Below are 25,069 nucleotides of genomic sequence, written 5' to 3' on the forward strand. Positions count from 1 at the left end.
AAACCATGCTATTAAAAAAAGCCATGCTCTCAGAGGAACATTCTGTCTAACGCTCAAAAAATAGAGTTACTTAGATGAAAACGTTGTTTTAGCTTAAATCAAAGTATTCCACTCTTGGTAACAGTAACTCCTTTTCGCATTCCCGAGCGGCGGCTCCGGGAGGAGAGGCAGTGACCTCGCCTGCCCTCACCCAACATGGCCGCCCAGCGGTCCTGCCCCGCGCGTGAGGCGCCGCCGGGCGCCGCTTCCGCCCTCTCATCGGTCACGTGCGGCGCGGCCTTCCCCGGCAGCCGCTACGGGAGCCCGATGGGGACAAGCCGCCCGGTTGCTGCGTTTCAGCCGGGGCGCGGGGCGCCTCGCGTGGTTTAACGGGCACCAGCAACCCCCGGGAGGAGCCGCGCGGCCGGGGCTGCGCGGAGGCCTCGCCGCCCGCCGCTGGGGTGAGTACGGGCCGCGGGGCCTGCTGCCGCCTGGCCCGGGGCTGCGCCTGCCCGCGCCTCTGCCCGGGGCTACCGCGCCTCCGCTCCTGCTCCCGGTCCCCGCCTTCCCACGGGGCTCCCCTCCCTGTGTGTGTGTGTGTGTCTCTCCCCTTTGCCCGGGGCTCCCTTCTCGGCCCCCCCTACCCCCTTTCCCCGGGGCTCTCATACTGATCTCCCCCTCCAGGTCCCCCCTTTCCCCGGGGCTCCCCTCCCGGTCTTCCTCCCTTTCTCTGGGGCTCTCCGTCCAATATCCCTTTCCCCGGGGCTCTCATCCTGATCCCCCTCCCCCCGCTCCAGGTCCCCCCTTTCTTTTCCTGGGGCTCCCCTCCCAATCCCCCCTTCCCCGATCCTTATCCCCGGGGCTCCCCTCCATCTCCCAATCCCCATCATCTTCCTTTTAGAAACAATGTGTTTTGCATTCCATCCTCCAGCTGGGGTGAAACAAACCTGAGGGGACACAGCACCCTGGTTCGTGCCCGGCACCTATTTCTCGTCCCCTCTGTGCTGAGGGGAGGGGTGCGGTGTTTGGGGAGGTCACCACCTATAGGTGCTGTGCAGAGCAGCTTCCTGCCTCACCCGCACCTTGCCCTTCTTTCCCTGTAACTGTTCCCTTAGTGCTTTGTCACTTTGTAGCCTCTGGTTCCCACGCCTCTGTGATCCGTGTTCTGGCAGGTTTAGCGTCCCATAATAGGGACCTTTGGGTCCTACAGTGCGTTTACTTAGCTTCACTTTTAGTCCTTCACTTCCCTTTTTGCTCGCGAAAGACTCCTGAGGTGCCAGCCGTGTCGCTTGTGTGTGCTCGGACAGCCTAGCGGGAAAGGACACGTCGGGGACCAACAGTAATGTAGCTACAGTGAGTTTGGTGTGGGCTGTCAGACCTGTGCGGGTCTCTGTGCTGGCACCGCTAGGCTGTTGCTGTGCTCATCTTCGCGTAGCTCGGAGTAACTCCGACAGCTGTGTGTAACATTCTCAGCTGCAGCACAGGTACGGCCAGTGCCTGGTTATTGCCAGGATGCTGGCAAAACGTTACACTTAAGATGCGTGTGCATCGCTTCATCCCCTCCTCTTATGCTGCCACTCCTGTTTAGGAAAAGGAGGTACCCCTGAGTCTTTCTGAACACATCTGATTCACCTTACGTGACTTTCTTTGCTTTCTAGTCCCTTATCCCTCTCTGGATTTTCTCCTTCCTTCCTCTCTTTGTTTATGTGCCACTGATACTTGTTTGTTCTTAAGCTGCTCTCTGCCCTTTATTTATCCTGTATTTGTGATTGTATCTTTATTGTCTCAGCGTTCTCAGACTTCTTGTCTATTCTCATTCCTCTTTTGAGCTACTTTCTGTAAATACAAATTTTAAAATCCTTCTTCTCCCTGGTTTATTAATGTCTTCTGTAAAATACCTTATTTACTACAGAAAACATAACCTTGATTTCTGTTCTCTTTAGGTAGTTGAGGGTTTTGTTAAGAAGCTCCATTTAAATATTTCAAGTTTTCTGTTGCTGAATCTTACTGTTTCTTTTTTTTGCTGTTCTCTTGTAAAACAGGGTAGAAATTGAAATCGCTTTCACGCAAAATACAGTTCTTAGTGATGCCAAGTAGATGAGAAGTCGGCGAGAGTAGGAAGATACAGAGGTATTGTATCTATAGGTCCTTGGCAAGTGCAGCTACACCCACACAGTGATATTTAGGTTATAAATAGTTTATGAGGCAGCTATTCTAATGCGATCCTTTTCTCTGTGTGTTTTACTGCACAGCTGCAAAGCAGTTGTTATGCTAACCTGTGTACAAAGGCAGCTCAAACTATAGGGAGGCTGTGGTGTAAATGCTGTTGTGATGTAAATGCTGCTGCAATGTAGCGATACTCGGTGGCAAAAATTAGAGCCATACGTTACTGCAAAGTGGGAAAGTGAACAAGCAGTGAAACACCTTGTGGCAGGTCTTGTGAGCAATAACTATTCTGTGAGCTGCTGCCAGTAGATATTCTGGGTTCTTCTTAAAACTCAGTCTCTTTATTGACATTATGGTTTTTATTCCTATCGATCTGGAAATGCTTTGCTGATCATAAGCCATGTTTTGAAATGAAAAGCACCTTTTGGAAAGTGGAGATGTCTTAGAAGACTGTATACTTTGTTCACATCACTAGCCCGTGTCTCGCAAGAGGGACAAACCCCCAGCTTGCAAACCAAAGGGCAGGGACTGAAAAAACCCGAAAGTGAAATTTTAGTGTTTTCAAGTGGCGGAGCTATGTGAGCACCTCTTGAACTCCTCTAAAGTGGTTCTTTCTAATTAAACAGGTTGTTCCAGTTCCTTCCGTTTGATGCATACAAACAGTATGAGTTAATACAGCTGGATTAAATCTGCATCACTTGGAGTATTTCCTTTATAACTGTTTTTTTTTTAAGCTTATGTAGAACAGTCACATTCTTGTCTTCTCCCTGGCTCTCACTTTTCCTACTGTGCTGCAGTGAGGCTTTGAGATGAATAAAATTCTTTCATTTGATCTGTGGTGATAGGAAGTCCTGAAGATAACACTGAGGATCCCAGGATGGATTGCCAGGTGGATCATATCTTGAATATGTGTGCATTTAATATAGTGTTAAACAGGCCAGATACTTCTGTGTCCTTCTTCTAAAGGTCACTGCTAGATGGAGGTTCTGTTGATAAATATGGGAAGCGTTGCTGCCATGTGATGGTGGGAGTAATGGCTTGTGGTCCGTCTCGCCTCCTGCATGGATGGTTTGCACTGGGGCATTTTCTTCACAGCGTCCTGCATGTTCAGCTTCTACAGGCACTGGGGCAGCGAAAGACGTAGTCTTGCTGCCAAAAATAGTAAAAGAATGTACTCTCAATTGTAGTGGCAAAGCCTGGCTTTTTGCCAGGATGGATCACTTTGTTTGGGGAACTACTTCAAGCAATATCACTAAAAAATTGCTTACTGGAGTGAGCTGTGCTTACCGTCAGTGGATTTGCCAGGATAACTATATTTATGTATCATGTGTGTGTCTCTGTATAGAAATATAGATTTCTCTCAAATCTAACCCTAAAAACAACCGTTAACTCGTCCTGAGCTACTGACCAGGCCACTCAGCCATTGCCTGGATGAAAGGTTTCTCGCAACCACGGCTTTCTCTGGGAGCTCCTTTCCAGCCTGAGTCTAATGCAGCTCTGGGATGCCTCTCTCACAACCAAGCCCATAACCATAATCTCTCTCTGAGCCACCAACAAGGTCCACTGGCCTCTACACAGATGAACAACTTCTCTTGGCCATCTCTTTCCAGCCCCAGTTTCCATCAACAGCCCCTTTCCAGCTTACCTTGAAGTGCAGCTCTAGGATTTACCTAACCTTGAAAAAACCCAGTTATCTTGGCCTTTATCGTCAACTCCCCAGAGTCTTCTCTTCTCCAAGCTGAACAAACCCAGTTCTCTCAGCCTGTCCTTGTTTGGGAGGTGCTTCAGCTCTTGGGTCATCTTTGTCGCCCCTTTTGGACTTGTTCCAATAGTTTCATATACTTCTTATGGTGAGGATTCCAGAACTGGACACAGGATTACAGGTGGGCTCTCATGAGAGCAGAGTTGAGGGGCAGAATCCTCCCCTGTTGGCCACATTTCTTTTGATGCAGCACAGGATATGGTTGGCCTGGGCTGCGAGCACACATTGCCGGCTCATATCAAGCTTCTCCTCAATCAGCACCTCCAAGTCCTACTTCTCAGGGCTGCTCTAAATCACGTTGCTCCTCATCCTGTATTGAAGCCACGGGTTGCCCCATCCCAGGTGTAGGACCTTGCACTTGGCCTTGTTGAACTTCATGAGCTTCACACAGGCCCACTTCTCCAGCTTGTCTGTTCAGTTAGGATTATCTGCCACTTGCCTAGTAATCAGAACAAGAAGTTTCCTTCACACGCTTTCTGCTGGTTTCCTGTGTTGCTATGATAGCTTTTGGTTTTCTTTTGCCAGAATGAGTGGGGCCGCATTCCCATCTCCAGCTGCCGAGATGGCAGAAATCAATCGCCTTCAGTATGAAATGGAATACACCGAAGGGATCAGTCAGCGCATGAGGGTCCCAGAAAAACTCAAAGTAGCTCCTCAAAATGCTGACCTTGAGAAGGGCAACCAAGAAGGATTTCCGAACGCCAGTGTAACCATGCAGGTTCCAGAGCGAATTGTAGTGGCAGGTATGTCTGCATCTTACTAAAAGAAAAAGAGGTCAAAATTTAAATTAGTTCCCCATGTTTCTGGATGGACAAAAAATTATGCACTGGTACATTTTTAAAAGAAAAACCTGTGAAATGCTTTCTGGGTTTCAAACAGTTATTGCTGGCTTGGGAAGTGTCTTAACTCTGAAAATGTTTTGTGGGTAGTTTTGGTATAGCTTGTGGTGGAGACAGTTAATGAATGAATTATGAACAGAAAATGTAATTGCTGACTTTTCATCTTACTAAACCTTTTCTGGAAGGGAAAAAGAGTTGATGTGTATTGATTTGTACCTGATTTTTCTTAATTAACTACAAGATACAGTAACTATAATGAGTTTGGGGGATGTACTACATAATAGCCATATAAAACGTGTTTGATTACATCAGGATGCTGATTTTTAAACATCTGTCTGTTAAGGGGTGGACTCTATCAATGTACTTTAGTATTTATGGTCATGGGCTTTACATAGACAAATTTGGCACTGGTGAAGGCATTACAGTTTGCAAAATGTATGATGTGCATATATCTTATGCTTTGAAAGAGTGATATCCTTGTATCCCCAGTCACCATATTGCTACATAAATACACCTTTAATAGAACTATATCTTGAGATTAGAAGTGCCCTCACTTGTAATTACAGTTGATGTTGCTCGATCACTCAGGATCATCGCTCTTGGAGAAACTATTCAAGAAAGTGTCAGGTAATGTGGTCTTTATGAGAGGCTTAACCGTAGTTTTTAACATACAAGCCCTATTAAAGAAGGGTATACATAAGTATTTGGCATAGTCAGGGGAAGTAACTGCTATGATGTCTTTTGTATTTTGGCATTAGCCCTCAGGCCTCGGAACAGCTTGCTTTTTATTGACAGCTGATGTTTTTACAGGTGATAGTGAAGACATTCCATTGTCCAGACCACCAGACCTTGACCTTCTTCAGTCTACGGCATTCAAACCACTGGCATTGAAAACTCCTCCCCGTGTTATTTCTCTTAGTGATCGACCGCTAGATTTTTTGGACCTAGAAAAACCTCCACAGCAGACACCTCAAAATGAAGAGGCTAGTACTTATTTTGCTTTTTCCTTAGTTAAGAAGCATTTAACTAAGAAAGTGAAATTGTCGCTGTTGAGACACGACACGGTGATATGGAAGCAAGTTTCTTCATTGATGTTACAGGGCTGACCGGCCGGCGCTTGATCTTACGCGCGCCTCTTATACCCTTGATTAACACACGCGTCTCCGCATGATTGGATTAGCTTATACATAAACAATCTGTGAATGGATAGTGCTACTTTCATGCATGGTCCTATATTGTCTGCCCACTTCCCGTCCCATGATCTCCTTCCGGGTGCATTAATCAGGGGTCCTCAGCCCGCTGTGGACCCCACATGAAATGACTAATGATTTATCTACTGTGGAGCAGATCTGCTTGCTACTAACATCAGTTGGGAAAACATTAATATATTTCTGTTAGCACTGTAGTAGTTGTAATTATGACTTTGTAGTTCCGTGTTTAACTGGCAGGTGGTTGCCATGCTGAGTAAACTTACCAGTACTTGTAAAAATAAAGTCATAATCAGAACTTCTCAAAATACTTTTAACAAAAAAATTCTTTTGATTGATGAGAAAGCTGCAAGGTATTTTTTTATTTTGCACGGTATTAGAAAACAAGCTAAGAGTCTTTTAACACATACAGTCACAGTGAGGTGACATCACATAGAATTAGCGAGTATTAACAAAACTCTGCAAAACAACTTCAAAGAGTTCTATATGCCAGTTGTATAACACTAGCATCCAGGTGGATGATGTGTAACTGTGATATGTGTTTGACATCTTAAACTGAAAAATGTTTATGAAGCTGCATATCTATAGACTTATAAAATACAGTAGAATTATATTTATGTCTGTTGGAAGGAAGTAATATTAAACATAACATTGCTTTCTTACATATTCAGAATTCTGTTTATACTTTTGGCATCAGATCACGTGGACAGATAACAAACAACAGGATCACAGTAAGTTTGGACCTTGGTTTCACGAGTGCCAGCATCAGATCCTGTCGTCAGTTGTTTTTTCCTAATCATCATGAAACCCATGGAAATGTGCCTTTGTATCTAAGGGCAGATCAAAGTTACAAATGTCCAGGGCAAGTTATTAAGCATCTCCTGGAATTCCTTGTCTTATCTCCCTCTTTGTCCCCTCTTATGCAGGTCCGTTCAGTGGGAAGACTGAAGAGAGAACGTTCCCTAAGTGAAAATGCCACTCGACAGAATGGCCAGCTGGCCCGAAATGATTCCATGTGAGTAGAGCAACGGGGTGCAGGGACACAACTGCAGCTTTGTTACAGATTTCCTTTGTTCCATATCGCCTCTTTAATTTTTTTCCAACTAGTATTTTGTATGTTGTGGCAAGTACATCATTTTAAATATTATAAGGCCAGCATTTTTCTTAATTTCTATGCTTTCTGTTTAACTGACTAATTCAGGAAGTATTTTCTTGCAGCAGATGGGTGGGATCATTTGTGGGCTTGCAGTTGGTTTCACCAGTTGTTGCGAATTGTTGCTTCAAGAGATTTCTCAGGTTCCCAGCTAGTATAACATTGTTTTTCCCCTGAGTTTTCAGGAAATTGAGTTCTTTTTGCATCAAAATGTTCCTGGCTCTCTCACTGTGGATGTTGTAATAGTTTTCATTCATAGAAAAAATGTGTATTTCCTCATAAATACTAGAATAAGTAATTTTTTGATGGTGTCAATGTACTCAATGTTATTGGAATCTGTGTATTTTTATCTTTGGAGACCAAAATGTTGAGAAGCGTTTAGAGTTGGAAACTTCGTCTATTGATACCATCTGAGGTAGCAATTCTTACAGTGCTTTCTGAAGACATAGAAGTCTGTATATTTTTATTAGATATGATAGTCTTTGAGTAATCACGGTTTATTCTGAGTGACAGCATCTTTCCATCTGGCAATAACTGTTTTCACAGCATAACACTTTCCTAATACAGCTACCATAAAGAATACTTTCCCATGTTGAAAGAATCTTAGATTTAAGACCTAAAAGATGGGATTCATCTGTCCCGATGTGTACTGTGTAACACTGTTGCTAAATCACTATAAACTTAATTTTCAATAACTAGAGGGAAATAAGTGCATGACCTACTTAGGGTCTGCCTATTTTTAGCCTAAACTAGATCAAGTGAATTATGTCCTAGAAATGTCTGGTTTCTTCTATTTACAGCAGGGGTCCTACCTGTCCTGTATATCTGTCGCTTGTTTGTCTGCAACTGGTGATGTACTGATGCACGTTACAGACATATTATAATTATTCTTCTCTTCCTCCAGATCATCATGGAAATATTGTTGCATATCTTCCTCTTCTTACTTAATCAGACTTTTGGTTCATACAGGTTTGTAGATTGCATGTCTAGGTACTCAAGTCAACTGAGTCATATATATTCGCTGAGCTGACAAAACCAGATTCACATCCTTCAGCACCTAATCAGCTCAGCCTTCAGATGTTCTAGCAGCCCACTAAGTGCCCAGTTTCCTGTGGTATCGGTCATCCAGGTATGTCCTCTTGGACTGGACATACTAGAATTCCACTGCAGGAATAGCCTTCAGGTGCCTGTCTGATAGTTCACACGTGGTGCATGCCGGAATAGATGGTCTTCATGTGATGGAAGATGCTTGTGAAGAAGTTTCCCCTTTGATATTATCAGCTCTGCTTTGACAGTCTTAAAGGACATCGTTGCCAGACTTAAAGAAAAAACAGATGGTATATGAATTCTTGCGATTCCTTGAAATCACTTTATACTTGCTCCCCAGGTTAGTTTAGCCTTCTGAAAGTGTCTGTGTCTGCTCAGCCAGCAGTCTGAGAAACTGGCAAGATCGGCTCTCACTGGGTGTACCCAGTTGCTGTCAAATTTCTCACGTACGTTTGGACTCTTGAATCTGAAAATCCAGAATCTGTAAAACTCACCTGTGTGCTTTGTTGTTGCTCAGGAGTTACAGCATTACTGGTTTAAAATGGTCTGAATATTATTTGCTGTCGCAGTTTATTAATGTGCCAGCAGCCCTTCAGAGCATTAGCCATACAATATGCACCTGGAATTCTCTACATTTATAAAGGATATGATCAGTGAACATACAACTGGTAGCTTGCTGTGACTCAGTTTATCATTTACAAAAGCCAGGAAATTATGACACATCTGGAGATCAATTTTCCTCTAATGCTCATGCTAGTGCACACCTAATGTCTGTCAAATAAATCAAGATTTCCAGTGCCAAGCTGTTTCCATTGCGAATGTCTTGTAGGAAAATTATATAAACTTTAGATAGATTCAGGATCTCTTCTCTCTTGTTTGAATGGAAAACAACAGCTGGCTGTTATTGAGTCTTCTGGACATGCACTTTCTTCTGCCCACATGAAAGATGCAATCTTTCTTTGCCGCAGCATTCCACACTTGCTGACCTGCAGATAACATTATTTTAGAAGAACTTCATTTATCTCTTGTCCCCTCAAGTACTTGTTTTCTTATAATAGAAGTTGTGCTGTGCCCGAATTGTAGATAATCTGCTTTGAAGCCACCAGGTTCCTAGAAGTTTTCTCCTCCTGTCATCATTGCTTCTTCTGACTCGGTGTGATCCGAAGAAAGAAACCACTTTGAACACGCTGTGGCAGTCTCAGTGATGCTGAGTCTGGCATTTCTCCCTCATCCAGATTTTGTCAGTCTCCAAGTGGAGAATGTGACTGCACAGCTGACCAACTCTTAGGAGGCTATTCTGGGGAATTCAGATGACAAAAACACTGTTTGAGGTGGAACTTCTGTGGTTCGCACAAATGCATGAAAGCCAATTCTTTTGTACTTGGAAAAAGGTACCTCTGTTCTTCTTGTCTCACAGTGTAGGCCCACAGGACATGCACTATATACTGCCAAAAAACCCAAAAAATTGCAAGTTTCATGTAAATAAAACCAATCCTACAAACAAAATCAATAATGTGGCATTCTGTTCTCACTGTGGTAGCTACGTAGAGAAGCTGCCCATGCGGAGGTGTTACCGTATAGCTCAGGATAAGCAATACAGGCAAACAAACCTTGGTGTAAATTATGCTACCTCAGATGGTGCTGTGTATCACTGAGCTTATAGGCTACTATTTCTGTTAGAGGTTCATGGTAAATGTGATGCATGTCTGACTAATTTAGCTTCCTTGTTGATAAATTAGGCCATTTATGTAGATGGATTCTACCATAAATTTCTTCTTTGCGCTACAGAAACTGTAATTGTACATCTTTTACCTCATTTATATCATGTTGAAATTGTTTTCCAGTGGTAGAAAACCACCAGAAACCAGTTGCTCCTAAAGTTCTTATTTCCAGTATTGTTGGCTGAAAAAAATAACCTTTGTTCCGATTGCTGTTATGATACATATCTGCTTCATCAAAACTGGATTGACCTTTAGGTTCATATCATGTCTAACTAGTTTCCTTCTGCAGTAACAAATACTATGGTGCTCTAACTTGAAAAAGATCAGCTCTATATTCCTGTGCTTGCCTGAGTCTGGTTCACGTCTTCAAATAGGAAAGAGAGTCCAGATTTTAATTCACGTATTTAATTCTTGTCCAAAAAAACCTTTTTTTAGATGCTTGTTTCTCATACCAATTTGATTCAACTACCTGATAGCCATGATGGTCTGATTGAATGCCTTAATGAGGCTCCATTGAAGAGGCACATGGAGCGCTGCCATTTAAAAATCTTTATTTTCTGAATAGCACTATAATACTCAGGGTTTGATCTGGGACACCGTTGTCCTTCTTGGAGAAAATGTGCAGATGCACTGTGCAAAATTTCAGTGCTTGACCTACAAAGTGACAAAATTAAAAATTCTGGAGTAGATTGTCAGATTGAAACAAAAGGCTTGGCTGGTCTCCCTGTCACAGTGTTCTCTGCATGGTATAAATAGTTGTTTCTTTTCAGTCGTTTCTCTTCTTGTCATCAAGCTGTGTGCAGAGAGAGTTCCAAAGATTTTTCAGGAGTTGGGCTTGATTCAAGACAGTAATTCTCAAATGCTTTTTAACAAACCTGAGACTAACACATAGACACCAGCCTGTAAAATAACTCTCTTTTGGCATAGCAATAATTGCAAGTTTCTAAATTACAATCCCTCTACTTATAAGGATGCTTACTTAAGGATTACAATTATTATTCAAGGTGGCAGAGATCAGATACTGTCCCAAGAAATAAAATGCCACGGTTCCAGTCACCTCTTTCGACTAAGGATTGCACGTAAGCCTAAATTGTTACCTGGTATATGAAAATCAAGAGTGTGTTTAATTATGTAGCTCTCTGAAATACTAATTTTCTGACTAAATATCTGTAGTTTAGAATATAAAATTTGAAACAAACTTTGCTACACCGAATGTGTGGTTTCTAATTTTGCTTCAGGGTTTCTCAAACTTGGCCAAATTTTCCCTATGTAAAAGAACATGGGGGAAAAAAAACTGGCGGCAAAAGGGAAGGGACAGCTTCAACCTAGAACCGATTTGTAAAGAAAAACTAAATTTCAAGATAGCTTTAGTTTGATTTGTTGTTATTTTGGCTGGTTTTGAAGAGCTGGAGAAACAGCTTTTTATTGGCTGTCGACAGACAACGTTAAATGCAATGATTACAGTTCTGCATCAGAAGTCAACGAACCACCGAGAGTACATGTGACAGGGGACAGCGTTTAATTTTTTTTCTGCTCCAGCCTTTCCCTTAGAAAAACACATCTCTAGAGAGTTTAATTTCACAGTTTGAGAAATTCTGTGCTTCATGCAAGTTGTGGTGGAAAAGGTATTTTGTGCACGTCTTTCGTGAGATTACAGTCTGTTTGTGTGGCTGAATTTAAAGTAACCTTGATTAGTTAAATCTGTTTGCCTTGTATTTGATACTTCCCGAATTGTAAGTCAAAGAAATACCTGAAGTAAACCATGTGTACATCACAAATGTTTGTAGAAGGTTTAGGGGAGGTCACCACAAAGCTAAAAACTCTGCACATAGTAGAATGTTACTGAACTCTTCCACAGTAACGTCTGTAATTCTTTCTGGCTTGTTTTGATTCCAGACTCTGGAATTGAGTGATGTTTGTAACCAGGGAGCACTAAATCAAGTGGCTGGAGCTATATATAAGAATTTTTTTCAGAAATTTGAAACAAAATTAAATCTATGCCTGACACTAACTACAAATGGAGGAGAGAAAGGGGAGAGCCACAATGTCTAATGATAAGTCATACTAAATGTTAGAGAATTTTCCTTGTGGTAGAGACTTTTTTTCATGTTGACAGATTTGTGTATATGATCCTTACTTCATATTTCTTCTCTGTTATCTCTGACATAGTCCAAAGGACAACTACTTTTTCACAGGGCAATGATTTTGAATCCTGACAAAGAAGGATAGAAGAAAAATTTGGGTTTTTATTTGTTTCTGCCTCTCCCTGTCCCCAAGCCTGACATTTGAAGCCTTCATAGAACAGAGAGTTATTTTCACTTGCAGGCAGAGAGGAAGAGACAGGTCTCTCTCAAATTGTGCACTTTAGAAGGATTTTAAAATTAGCAATAGCCTTTATGGAGGAAAAGTTTAGTAATATCATGTAGTTATACAGTTTAGCTCGTCTCCAGGAGCAAAGAGATTGAAATAATCTCTTAACTAATTAAACCATTTAAGAAACTAAATATTGCCTTAGTAAGACTCAAGTAATATCTTCAAATGAATGAGGAAATCTCTTGAAACTGCCTTGTCTTACAAGCCACCTTTACAACGATGAGCATAAAGTAGTCCAGGGACTAGGCCACAGGGTTAGGAATTATTTAGTTCTGAAGTCTGCCTTGATTTTTCTAATACCTACAGTTTTCAATTAATCAGCACACATAGCTTCTTCTACAGAGGATTTTGTGCAGTTTTAGTTAAAAAGCTTCTGGGGATTTTTTTTCAGTATCTGCAGAAGACTTTGTATGCTGTTAACATTATTGTGGTATTTACAGTGACACCACTCTGGAGAACAGGAATTCCACAGTATCTTCTAGTCTTCAATATTTCTAAATACTCTCTCTATATGTTACCTATTTTTAAGCTGTCATTCAGCCTAGTCTGTAAATATCTGAAGTGATGAACAGGAAAAATTACTTTGAATATAAAAGTTCAAGCCTTCTTCAGCTCTCCTCTCATTTCCCACAAGCCAGCAAATTTGCAGAGTAGAAATTCTGATAAATTCATTTTGGGGGCAGTATTACCATACTTCCCCTGCTTCTTGGTATTTACCTGGTGAATATTGGCATTTCCAATGTAATTCAAGAGTAAAATGTGTAGATGTGACCACTCCCATTGATTGCAAAGCAGAAGTCACCATAAATCATCTTGGGGGTTGGAACTGGATGATCTTTAAGGCCCCTTCCAACCCAAATCATTCTATGATTCTATGAGTTAATATAAAAGAGGGATGGATTTTGGAGGATGACAGAAGCAAAGTAGATGTTTATTGATGTCTCCTCCTCCTTTTAACTTTCTCTTGTCCAAATTTACTCTACAGCAGCAGTTCAGGTAGTGATGCTCAGTAACAGCCAAGTACCAGCCACAGCTGCCTTTGCAGGTCCTTTGAAGCACGGGATGGCTCAGCTCTTCTGTGGATGAAGTGACATCCATGGAACATGATCTGAATCTGTCTTTTCAATGGAATTTTCTTTCTCACTCAGTTTTGCGATCTTGGTGCCAGCCAGTTGCAGAGCATCTCTGCTCAAAATAAGAGTACCCATAGAATTATGACCCATCTAGAGATGATCCAAATACCAAATAAGCTTCCCAGCACTCGGCCACTAATGATGTGCTTAATTTCTTCAAATTGCCAAAGGCAGGAAGACTGGCATTCTGACTACAAAAACTGTTGCAGCAAAGCACAAGTGGCAAGAGCGAGGGAAATGTGTCGAATTGTGGATGCTAATCTTGGAATAAAAACTGTCTCGAGATTTAAAGGGTACAGTGACTCATTTGTTTTGCATTTGTGTTAATATTTACAATTAGGTTAACACAAATTACTGTTAAAGAAGTGTCTCACATCTAATTAAAGTTTCTTGATTTAAAAAAAATTAAAATATCTTGACGTGTGAAGGATAGTGTGGATGAACTCAGGTTAAATGTAAAGAAACACGTACAGCTCAGAGGCAATTTATCAAAACTGATTTCTGTCTGATGGACATGAGGTTTGTATAATACAAATGGTCATGCTTAAATTTCAAGCCTCTGTATTTTAAATATTTTTGCATCACGGTCAAAGATCACGTGATTTCTTGTCACTGGAATATGAATTATGTGCTTTCTTTTTAATTTCTTGCACTCACCTTTAAGCTTTGTTCACATACAAATCAAAATACTGTCTTGATCTTTAGTCACAGCTTGAAGAGAAATTGTTGAAGAGGCTCTGTGTGAGATTCACCATATTGAAAAAGGCTTGGGTTTTGAAGAGATGAGGGGTAGGATTTTTTTTAAATGACAATGCTTGTAAAAACACTTTTCTCACTGATGTCAATGAGGACTTGAATGTTGACATCAACAGGTACAAATTTATCTGGACAAGGACTTTCTAAAATTAACTCATATAACAGATCAGAACTGCATCCTTGGGTTATTGCTTGTCTTTGTTTCTGAAGAAAATCTATGCATGTAGTTTGTTATCCCTATGCTGTTGAAATTTGGGAGTGTTATCTTTCAGTGGTGGGAGAAGGGTAAACCAAAAGCACACAATAAGCATTTTTGGAAGGGGGTCTATCTGAAAAACCTTTTTATTTAAAATCTGACTGTAGTGTTTCTCTTTCCATTTACTGTGCTTGTATGAACAGCGTGACACCATCACTGCAACAGGCTCGTGTCTGTCCTCCCAATATGTTACCTGAAGATGGAACTAATCTTTACTCTGCTCGTGGCATTTTGTCGTTTATCCAGTCTTCCACTCGTAGGGCTTACCAGCAGGTCTTGGATGTGCTGGATGAAAACCGCAGGTGATTGGTTGTCACTGATTCTGCCAGCTTTTGCTGCTTTTTTTTTTTTCTCTTCTTTTTAGTGGAGTTTGGTTTCTGTTTACAAAATAATGAGATGAAATGATTTGCTTTTGCTTTCCTTTGCTTTCACTGTTCGTAAGCAACTTAATTGTCCAAAATTCACATTTCAAAATGCTTCTGTTGTGGTCAAATATAGTATTGGTTTGATTTCCTTCCAAATAAAAGAAGTGTCAGTCTGTGACTGCAAGGGGTTTTGCTGTTCCCAGATTGTCAGCATTTTCTTCAATTAACACTTGACCTCGAGCCTACAAATTTTTTAGCCTTGCCTTCTGCTTTTCTGTTGGTGAGCAATGGTGCAAATCAATAAGATTGGGTTGATGTTGTCATAAAGCATTAAAATAAATGTGTAGAAACAGGGTAGAATATTTATGGAAGGCATTGCCAGCACTGCTTTTGATAATGTGTCAAGATTTTAGCCTGTTTCAGTTTAATTGTTTGGACTAGTTTAGGCTGTTTCAGTTTAAATGTTTTAAGTTTGGAATAGTTATCCCTGGTTGGTACACGACTGATGGTGACCACTTTGCTGGATGCTGCGAACAGGAAAGGCAATGCATACTGAGAAGGTGGTTGCTCCTCTGATTAATGCTGCCTCTGGTTTTAGGATAAGCTGATGCTTTGACAGGTAATGAGCCAAAACAAGTCTTGTGGCCATCACTGTGTAGTATTACATTTCCACTCTCTTCAGTGGAGTGCTGCCCACTTGATGTATACTTGGACTGTGATTCAGCACTATTAAAAGAATGGCATGTTTAACACTATAGAAACATTTCTGAAAACTAAAAATAGCAAGGTTAATTTCCCAAAAGTAGTTTTCAATAGTATGCTAGCACAGAGGTTCAGGTAAAAGTTGCACGCAGATAGTCTCTAGTGTAGAGCTATCTGAGACCTCTAGGGCTTGCCAAGAGGACAAAACAGAGGAGAGGATTGTCGAGAAGGCAGAGAGGAACTGCTCGTTGTTCCCGCAGCACTTCACGTGGCCTCTGCTAGGAAGTTCTGTGGATTGCTGTCTGCTCCTGGTTGCTAATAGCCCAGCAGCACTCTTAATATTTTGTAGTGTGAAGGTAAATAATTTGCTTTCTGCTTGTTTTGGTAATAAAACGTGACTCTCAAGCCAATCTTATTGTGGAGTCTATGTGTTTGCAGCCACTTTCCAAACTGGCACCTCCTGAAGCTCACCATGTCACTGACCTGCCAGTATATAAATGCCCATATTAACATTCCTGAACTGTAGAGAACTCCAGTCTCTCTGGCCTTTATGTCCTTAACCTGGGACTTAAGAAAACCCAAACAAAAGCACCAAAAGAAATTATCTGCATAGTTCCTTTTGAAATTCTGCAAGTTGGGTGCTTAACCCTGACTCAGTCCTGTGAAATTTCAGGCTGTACTGTTTAAAATTTAGATGCCTGTCAACATTTTGACAGCAATACCTTTTTTCCTTGTCAGTATTAAAAATTAGGTGGAATTAGTAGTTTGTTTCATTTTACACAATTAAAGCTCCCAGATAAGGAAGAATTCTACTGTTTGAATAACAGCACTGCTGGAGGCTGTGCCAGGAGTCCTTGTTAAAATATAGACTGAAATTCTAGCCCATCTCCCAGTATGCAGTGAATCCAACAGATTTTATTCATGGTTTCCAGTAGGTATGTTCTTGCCCATGTTTTCTTGGATTCTGGAAAACATACACAATATGCATGCATATACACTTTCAACTTGCTTCAGTTATCAGAACATTTCCAGAATTCCGAATGCTTCAAAAGCTGCATTATTCTTCCCAGTTTGGGTCAATTTTTAAAGTGTTCTTACTAATCTTTCTAGAATAAATGGAAAACCTGTTTCCAGTCACCTCTAAACAAGTAGGTGTCAAAATAATGAACTATTCAAAAAGGTGAAAGTGTATTCTTTGTGCTTCGATCCCCCCCCTTACTCTACAGCTGGTGTAGGAATGTGAAATTTGGATGATTCACGTGCATGGTTGCAAAATATTATTCATTTTAAATTGCTGCAAATCTGCACTCTGTTCTTTTTGCTCTGTGTAATGTGCTTCCTATCTCAAAACCTTATCTATTTTAACATTTTATTACTTAATACTAGAAGACATCTTTTAAAATTAACAAGATCTGGCTGTGTGTTACTCACTGCAAGTATTTTTCACTTGTTTCATGGCTTGCCTTTTTTTCGGAACTATTTTCCAATCTACTAAAAGTGCTGACAGTAAGTGCTGGCTGTGCTGCTGCCAATATTGAGTTCTGCCTAGTTTAGCTAGCACTGCTCACAGAATAGGTTCTTTAAATGGGCAAGAATTTAATGATCACTCTTTACACTGTCTGTTTACTCTTGCATTTCCTTCAGCTTGGACAAGGACAATAGGTCAGTTTTGTTTTCCAGTTCTAACCATTTTTCTGTTTCAATTTCTGTCAAATGACTGCAGGGGCAGTACTCTGCGATACCCCTGATCTTTGATGCTTTAGGGAACAAAAAAATAAACCCCAGTCTCCATTTAAGGAGATTTTATTAATGTCTTAAATGCCATAAAAAAGTGCAATTTCATCACCGAGTAGAGTTATACTGAAATCTGAACTGTTCTTCATCTCTTGGGTCGATACCTTTTTAGTTAGGAGAAGAAAGTATAGAAATTTATTACTATTTCCTTGCTTCAGGATAGCTCTTTCTAAGAAGCCACTGCCCTTAAATGCCAAATGTCACCCATGTAATCGTATCCTGAGGTGTTACAAGATCACTTTTTATATTGAACACGTTAATTATATTTTTCATGGTAGAAATAAAATGAGATGTAAGTTAAGACCATCACAGAGGGCAACACTACTTTGGACTGGAGGAGTGTAGTTCAGAAGAAAGCGAAATGTTGCTGCACATGCGAAGGAGCAAGGGAAAACAGCAGCCTATTGCTTTGTTGAAGTAACCACTTAGAGCACTGAGACAAGGAGAGCGGCTTCATCCAGTCACTGGTTCTTCAAAGCACAGATCCTTTCAGTAGTGTAGAAGCTGAGCTTCTTACCCAGTTTACACCCAGAATGTCCGTAAAGTCTTAGTGTCCATTCTTACAGATTTTCTGAGATTTCCAGAGGTGTTTTAAAGGACAGTAAATGGTGAGCACAGCTCCTGCCTCTGCTGAACAAAGAGAGGGTGCTGGCCTCAGTCCCCTGTGCATGTGCACAGAGATTGTGGCAGTTGGACCCAGGTACCTAGATTGTCCACACCTTGTTGTTCTCCTCCCAGTGTTAATGACTGCATCACTGCTGTGGTATTTCCAGTGCATACTCCGCTTGAAGCAGAGGAAGCCAGACCAGATTCATTTGATCGTTGCCTTATTGCTTGTTTTTCCAGTGTTATTAAATTGTATTACCATGCATTCCCTTCATCTTTCACGCTGCTGCTATATTTGCAGTGAAATAGTTAAATGTTGAGTATACGTGGCCTTGGAGTTACAGCTTCTTCTGATGATGTGTTAACGTGTAGGATGGAATTGATAGAAGCAGCCAGAAATTCAGTGTTTTAATGTACCCTTATGCAGTTTTTTAGAAGGCCATGTATTTAGTAGTTTGACTATTTTACTTGTTCATTTTGTATTTACCGAAAAATGTGCTGCTGATTTTGGGGTAATGTGATCCCAGTTATGAGGCCGCTGTGATCTATATGATGAATTATATATATTTAAAACCAAACAAGTAAAAAGTCTGGGAGAGGCAGGAGAATATTCTGGTTATCCATTGGGGTCCACCTGTAAAGAAATACAATGTGAAATGCAAAGTAAAGGAAGAAGTCACATGCAGCTTCTTACCAGCCTGACTGTGTTGGGAAATGGGATTAAAGCCTTGTCTTTAGATTAAGCTCATGATTTGTACAGATCCCAGAGTTGTATTGGTTTTCCTCCTTGCTGTAGCCCTTGGCTACGTCCAAGCTTTCATTGGGAAGGACAGCGTGGATAAGTTAGTATTGATTAGTTCTACAACAGCTGTAAAACTTTGCCACAAAGTACCACAGAAGCCATGAGTTTAGAGAGCATATGAGACCTATCATTCTCATTACACAGAATCTAAATGTTATTGTCCTGTGTCAGATGGTGTGGGAAATGCCTGCTGGATACTGACAAGCTGGCGTTCACAGATCTGCCAATTAATTACAGGCGACTTGTGTTCGCAGAGAAATTCTGCAACCTGTTCTGTAGCTGCTGTTTGCTGAATTTCTTCTGCTTACTCAGAGCATTTAGTTCTAGCATCTGTCAGACCAGACTTTAGACTAGCTGAATTATTTCTTGATTAAAAAGTAGGAATACCTTTTCAATAATTTTCTGCAAGACCTCATGCAATTAGGTAAGAATATTTTCTAATTGTGTGTATTGAGAATGTGAGTTTGTTTTGCAGCACACATCATGCTGGCGTATCTTGTGTGCTAGATGGAAAAAACATTGTGGTATGCACTTAACAGTGCTGATTAGTGTAGGACTCAGTCCCAGTAAGTATTGTACCGGGTAGCAGAGTTTACTAAGTCTCCTAGATCCTGATCTTTATAAATAAAACTACTGGTGGTGATATTTTTGCATGGTTCTTGCTTGTTTTCAGGCCAGGCCACAGTGTTCTCCCAGCCACCTTGGCACCAAGCCTCTGCCTCCTACTTGTACTGCTGTAAAAATCTTCATACCTAGAGTCTCTTTGTCTTTAATATTATGGCCTGGAATATACATGCATTAAATGCACGGTACCAGTACCTGCTGTTGGCATTGGGAAGAAATTGAGAAAAGATTTCAGGCTTTTTGAACAGCTGGCCACACGTTGTGGATGTGGAACACTATTGCCACATGAGCAGAGGCACTGAGAAGAGGTAGTACTGGCTTTGTCAGAAGGTGCTGCGGGTATTCACGTCTTCTGTAAAATGGAATGCAGTACCTTCTTACTGCAAAGTTAATGTATGTTGTATAGTTGCAGCAACTTAAAAAGCTCTACTGTTTCTTTCTCTCTGGAGAAAGGAAAAGAAATTGAAAGAACAACACTTACAAGGATGTTCGTGCCATCTACTTGAAGCTTTTACCTGGAGAGATCTACCTCTCTTTGGGCTATGTATGGTCCTTAGGCTAACAGCGCAGGTTTTGTGAATTGCATCTAGCATAGATGAATACAGAAAAGACAATCCCTCCTTTCCCTAGAGGAAGGAGAGAATGATTATGTATAGATACACCTTTTTTTTTTTTCAGTTGTTGTTGGGTGAGGTTTTGTTTTGAAGGGGGAATTTTTTTTTTAAAACCTGAAGTTTCCCATCTTGTTTTTTAATAATGCTGATGACCTCTGCCCAAATCCCTATCCCAACAGTTTGTCTTCCATAAAGGAAGCTATATCATCAGAATTTTGCGTACGTGTCTTAGCTGAATAAACATTCAGCTAATAAGGGAATATGATTTTAATAAGGGAAATATGAAAGTTCAGTTTGCAATGAAATAGATAGATACTATATTGTATTGAAACATCGTACAATATAAGTGGAAGTATTTTGATGTTCCTTTGTTCTGTGTGTTTTACCTCTTATCTCTGTTTGTCATTTCCTGTTCCTGCCTATCTTTCTATCTGCAAAAACCTGCCGTAGGCCAGTGTTACGTGGCGGGTCAGCTGCTACTGCTTCCTCTAACCCTCATCATGACAACTCCAGGTAAATATTTTTTTGTTAGTCATGATCCAATACTTTAGATTCTAAAATTCTGTTTTCCTGTTTCTAGTGTCCTTATTTTAAAACGCAATGATCATTTCTATTCTCCCTCTCAGCTCTTGAAATATTTCAGGCCTTTATTCCTTATCTTTTATTCCTTACTCATCCCAGTCACCTGCAGAAACCTCACTTAGTAATGGATGCAGCGTGCTGCAGAATTCTGGCTCAGCCGTGTGTGAGGGAAGTCTCTTAAATTATGTTATTTAGTAGTGACTTTCATATTTTAATTGCTAGAAAACCTGGCCTTGCATCACCTTATTTTTTCCAGGCGTTGTCAGGAACACACCTGGGATTGTTAATTGTTGCTGGATACCTTCTTACCATCATTATTTTGGGAGATTAACATCATGTCATTGGAGATGGATACAAGATTGACATGTAATCTCATGGTCAGGATGAAGGAAAAACAAATAGTCCCTTCCACTTCTGTTGTTCCCATTTCCCACTACATTTTTGTGATTTCATCAGAATGCAGATTATATTTGTGCTTATGTAGATGCCGGATGCATACAGGTGTTTCTTACTCTAAGTCAGGAATTCAGTTTTCATAATGAGATTATCTCAAGGGGTCAAGGAAATCAAGGTAAACTTCTTGATTTAATACCTGGAATGCTTTGGAAGCTGGTAGAGCAGTGGAGATACACTGTGGCTTACTGTGATGTTATATTAAATACGTGATCTGGGAGGGCCGTGTGCCCAGCTCAGAAATTATCAGCCTCTCTGCTTTTCCCAAGAGACGGTAAGGCACAGCTATGCTCTGGAGCTGGGAGGAGTCTCTTAATTTTTTTACCATCTGCTACAAATTAAAAAACGGCTACCAGAAGATCCTCTTTGGCTTCCAGAGACCTGTAGTAGTAAAGAAAACTTGATTATTTTTTGTCTGTGTGTGCGCAAAGCTTCAGCCTTTTTTTTTTAGCAATAGAGATGTTCAAATTGTTTTATACTTAACTTAGGTTTATTTTAAAATGACTTTGAGTTAGCAATGTGAGCTTCACAGCACTGAGGAAATAAAAACATGAGAATTTCAGAGATTTTTTTTCTTAATTGTCCAAACTGAAAGAACTGCAAGTTGTAAATAGCATGAATTATAGCTAAGTGAATGTTTGTAGTCTCTTTAGAACAAAAACGCAATAATGATGTGAATGAGAAATTCTATTTCTAAAAAAAGGGATTGCCCAAACTCTTCTTTCTGTCTCATATTGTGTTTTTAAAATAGATATGGCTCTGTTGACAGACAGTTGCTTGACTATTCCCTTACTAAAAGCTGTTTTTATCCTGATCTCACCTGGAGAAGGTTTCTTTTTCCCTATATACCTTTCAACACAAAAAGCCCCACAGATCAAAACATAATTAACTTCCTGTCTTTTATAGCGTTGCTCAAGGATCTCATTGTTACCTAAGTCCAGACTAATATAACTCTTATCTAGGAACAGTAATCCTTACTTAGAAATAATATATTAACAAAGAATGCAACGGGGAAACTTGTGACAAATTGTCTGTTGGCAGGGGGGAATCCTGCAGGAGCTGAGGGCATTCTAGGAAAGCTTGCTGAAAGCGATGATGGAATGTGCAGTGCAAAAGTATTATGTCCACACCAAAGTGTGTTCTGCAAGCTTCAGGAATTCTGCTCTCAGTCATGTTAGTTGACCATTAACTATCGTTAAATGCTGAACATTCTTTCAGGTGTATTTTGTTTTGAATTTGGTAGCCTTGCAGTTATTTTGTTCAATGTCCTAAGCTGTTTGCAGCAGTTTTTCACATCTCCTAGTGAGAACACAATTGGAAACTGAGGTTTTAAGATAGGAAGCAAAAGATGCAGTGGTAGGTGCAGCATCAGGAACTGCTTTTACCTGTTAATTGTCAGAAAATAATCTAGTTAAGAAGTAGCATTTTGAAGATCAAAACACATACTTTGTGTAGACTTTCTGCCACTTCCGAACTGATAATAAATGTACTGTATTTAATTAGCTTGCCTTGGAGTTAGAATTATGCTGTCTCTGAATTGCTGCTGTAAGAAAACTGAGAGCTGCTCTGGGAACAAATGCTTTAATGCATGCAAAGTTCAGCATGCAGTGACTCTGCACTGGACTCTTTATTTGCAAGGTTCTCTGTCTTTCCCTGAAATACCAGGTTTAGTGTGACTGAGATCATTAGTCTCAATAGGTGTCCTCTTGGGATATTTAAGTAGGTACCAAGACACCCAATTCTTTCCAAGTCTTCATTTGGTTATTTCTAACCTGTTATAGGTCTCTTGCAACTTTGGCATTTTACCTCGGGCAATTCTCAGGTTTCATTTAGCAGCTAAATAGCTGGAAACAGTCTTTTGCAAGACCAAGTGAAGTCCATCTGCATGGAGTATAAAATATTTAAATGTGGAGAGTAGTAAACCCAGATTCAGTCAAGTTCTTACCCACTGGTGTCTAGGCCAGCTCTCCATGGGGACAACTCTACCTGGGGAGCCCCGAGTGCAGAAGCTGCTGGTCCTGCCCTCCTGGCATGTGCCAAGCTCTGCAAAGCCCTCGAACATCAGCAGGGGCTCTGCATGGCACCACAGGGAGCCTGCGGGGCTTTGCCACAGAGAGTTGGCTGCTGCAGAGAATTACCTCTTTCCCTACCCACTTCAGATGTATTTGTGCTTTATCAATTAGGAACCTATTGAAATAGGCAACTCTGATAAAGCTTCAGAAAAAGTTCTGTAATTCTTTTCTCTGTCACCACCAAAAAATGCATCAAATATAATGTTGATAAAATATGGTACTTGCTAATCTTCGCATGGATGAGACAGCTAAGTTATCTCTCGTTTGATAGGTATGGTCTTTCCACTGTGGATACCCCATTTGAGGGAACACCAGATGACATGACAGTTGTGGATGCAGCTTCCTTAAGACGACAGGTATGTACAGCAGAGTAGTTGATAATATTATGAAAAAAGCTGTAGTGGTAAAATGGAGGGGTGGGTTTTGTTTTTGTCTGCATGGGCATCAATAAAGAATATGGTGAGGGACCCTGTCTGTACCTCTGCTGGATTTGCCTTCATGTATCCTGTATCATTCTGGGAATCGTGAGAATCCAACTCCATTTCTACTTATTAGCAACAGCAAGATCTGAAGATAGAAAGCCAATATATCAAGTGTTTAAAAGTCTATGTTTGTGAGACACTAATTTTACATGACTGTTCAGAAGCTTTTAGAAAGCCTGGCAACTTTTAATGAAGCCTTTATTTATTTTTAGATAATCAAACTCAATCGCCGTCTACAGTTTCTGGAAGAAGAAAACAGAGAGCGCGCTAAAAGGGAAATGATCATGTATTCGATTACTGTAGCTTTCTGGCTACTCAATAGCTGGCTTTGGTTTCGGCGCTAGACATGGCTCTCAGAAGGATTTAATAGTTGAAAATACAATTTGCAGAATTCTTTGTTTCTGTTTCTGAATTGTATGCAGTTTTATAATTCATACACTGGAAACTTCCACCACAGACAAAGGCTATAAAGCTGCAGTGTTAAAGGGACACCTTGCTCTTCAGTTGTAATGTATTTAATAGATTTGTATTGCAAATACTTGCAGTATCCTTCTTTGCATGCTTCAGTGTAAATATGGGTCAGATGTTATGAATTTTGCTTCATGCAGTGTGAGGGCAGTGATCTACAGGAATAACCACTGGATATTCTGTTGTGGTGGGAAGAGAACATGGAATGGGCTTAGGAAAAATATCAAACAAAGGAATAAAAAGTGTTTTTTATTGTTCTGTTGTTAGATGCAATGAGACATGATTGCACTAGTTTTCCTTTACTCTGAGTAGTTTCAGGTGTGCCATATTCAAAGAGTGTGTCCTGTTTCATGAGTACGTTCCTTGTTTAATCACACATTCAAAACAAACAATAAAAGGAATTCTTTGCTAACATGCAGATTGTCCAGAGCTGTGTAATATGTATTTTTTTTAGCTTCAATTTTGCAGATGTTTTTTTCTATAAGAGACATTTTTAAGCAGGTCAGTCTGTGAGTGATCAAAAAATAATGGAGTGCAAGATACTAATGTGGTATATTTAATAAAACTCTGAAAAAAAAAACCAAACAAAAAAAACAACCCAAACTGGTGTTTAATGTTATTTTAAGAAAATCTATTGAGGGTTCATCTAAACCATCTGACTGTGAGGTTAGTAGTGATGAACTGAAGAACTCAACAGACTCAGGTGAGCAGCCGAGAGTCTGCTGTGGGCTACCATCCCCTGCACATCGTGGGATTGCCCTCAGCGCATGCGGTGAGTACACGTGTGGGAAGCTGGCCTGATGTCCCCAGGCACTGTGGCAGATGTCAGTCCCGTGATCCCTTTCCTTTCTTGGTAGATAACAGCTGGGGGAGTGCTGAGCATTGTGCGGTGCCGGGGAGACCTCGGCCAGCAGGCAGGAGAACATGCGATGATATCAGAGCAATGTTTCAAAGTGGACTTTCCCTGGAGCAGCTTAACCTGGCCTCTGCGCGGGGCTGTTTCGGGGCTCTGGAAGTACACTGGCTGGGGAAGAGACTGTGGTCCCCAACGGCTGCAGACAAGAAGGATGTGGGGCCTCTGTCAGCAGTGTCCTCGGCTCAGCTCACCGAGC

General features: G+C 40.8%; 1 protein-coding gene across 11 annotated transcripts; it reads left to right on the forward strand.

Moving 5' to 3' along the window:
• The first annotated feature begins 252 nt into the window (after positions 1 to 252).
• MFF (mitochondrial fission factor) lies at positions 253 to 24,520 on the forward strand. Of its 11 annotated transcripts, none has more exons than XM_054074464.1 (10): positions 253 to 440; positions 4,433 to 4,650; positions 5,557 to 5,729; positions 6,881 to 6,969; positions 10,880 to 10,954; positions 14,537 to 14,695; positions 17,105 to 17,122; positions 20,351 to 20,413; positions 23,279 to 23,363; positions 23,702 to 24,519. In XM_054074464.1, exons 2-10 carry the CDS (start codon positions 4,434 to 4,436, stop codon positions 23,831 to 23,833), a joined length of 1,011 nt encoding a protein of 336 aa, XP_053930439.1. In that variant the 5' UTR covers positions 253 to 440; position 4,433; the 3' UTR covers positions 23,834 to 24,519. The 11 variants fall into 11 exon arrangements, with proteins under 11 accessions (XP_053930439.1, XP_053930441.1, XP_053930442.1 ...); XM_054074465.1 differs by lacking the exon at positions 253 to 440 and adding an exon at positions 2,089 to 2,109 and having other exon boundaries at positions 23,702 to 24,520; XM_054074466.1 differs by lacking the exon at positions 17,105 to 17,122.
• Positions 24,521 to 25,069: the final 549 nt, after the last annotated feature.

Source organism: Cuculus canorus, chromosome 9 (assembly GCF_017976375.1).
Source record: "Cuculus canorus isolate bCucCan1 chromosome 9, bCucCan1.pri, whole genome shotgun sequence".
Lineage (NCBI taxonomy): Eukaryota > Metazoa > Chordata > Aves > Cuculiformes > Cuculidae > Cuculus > Cuculus canorus.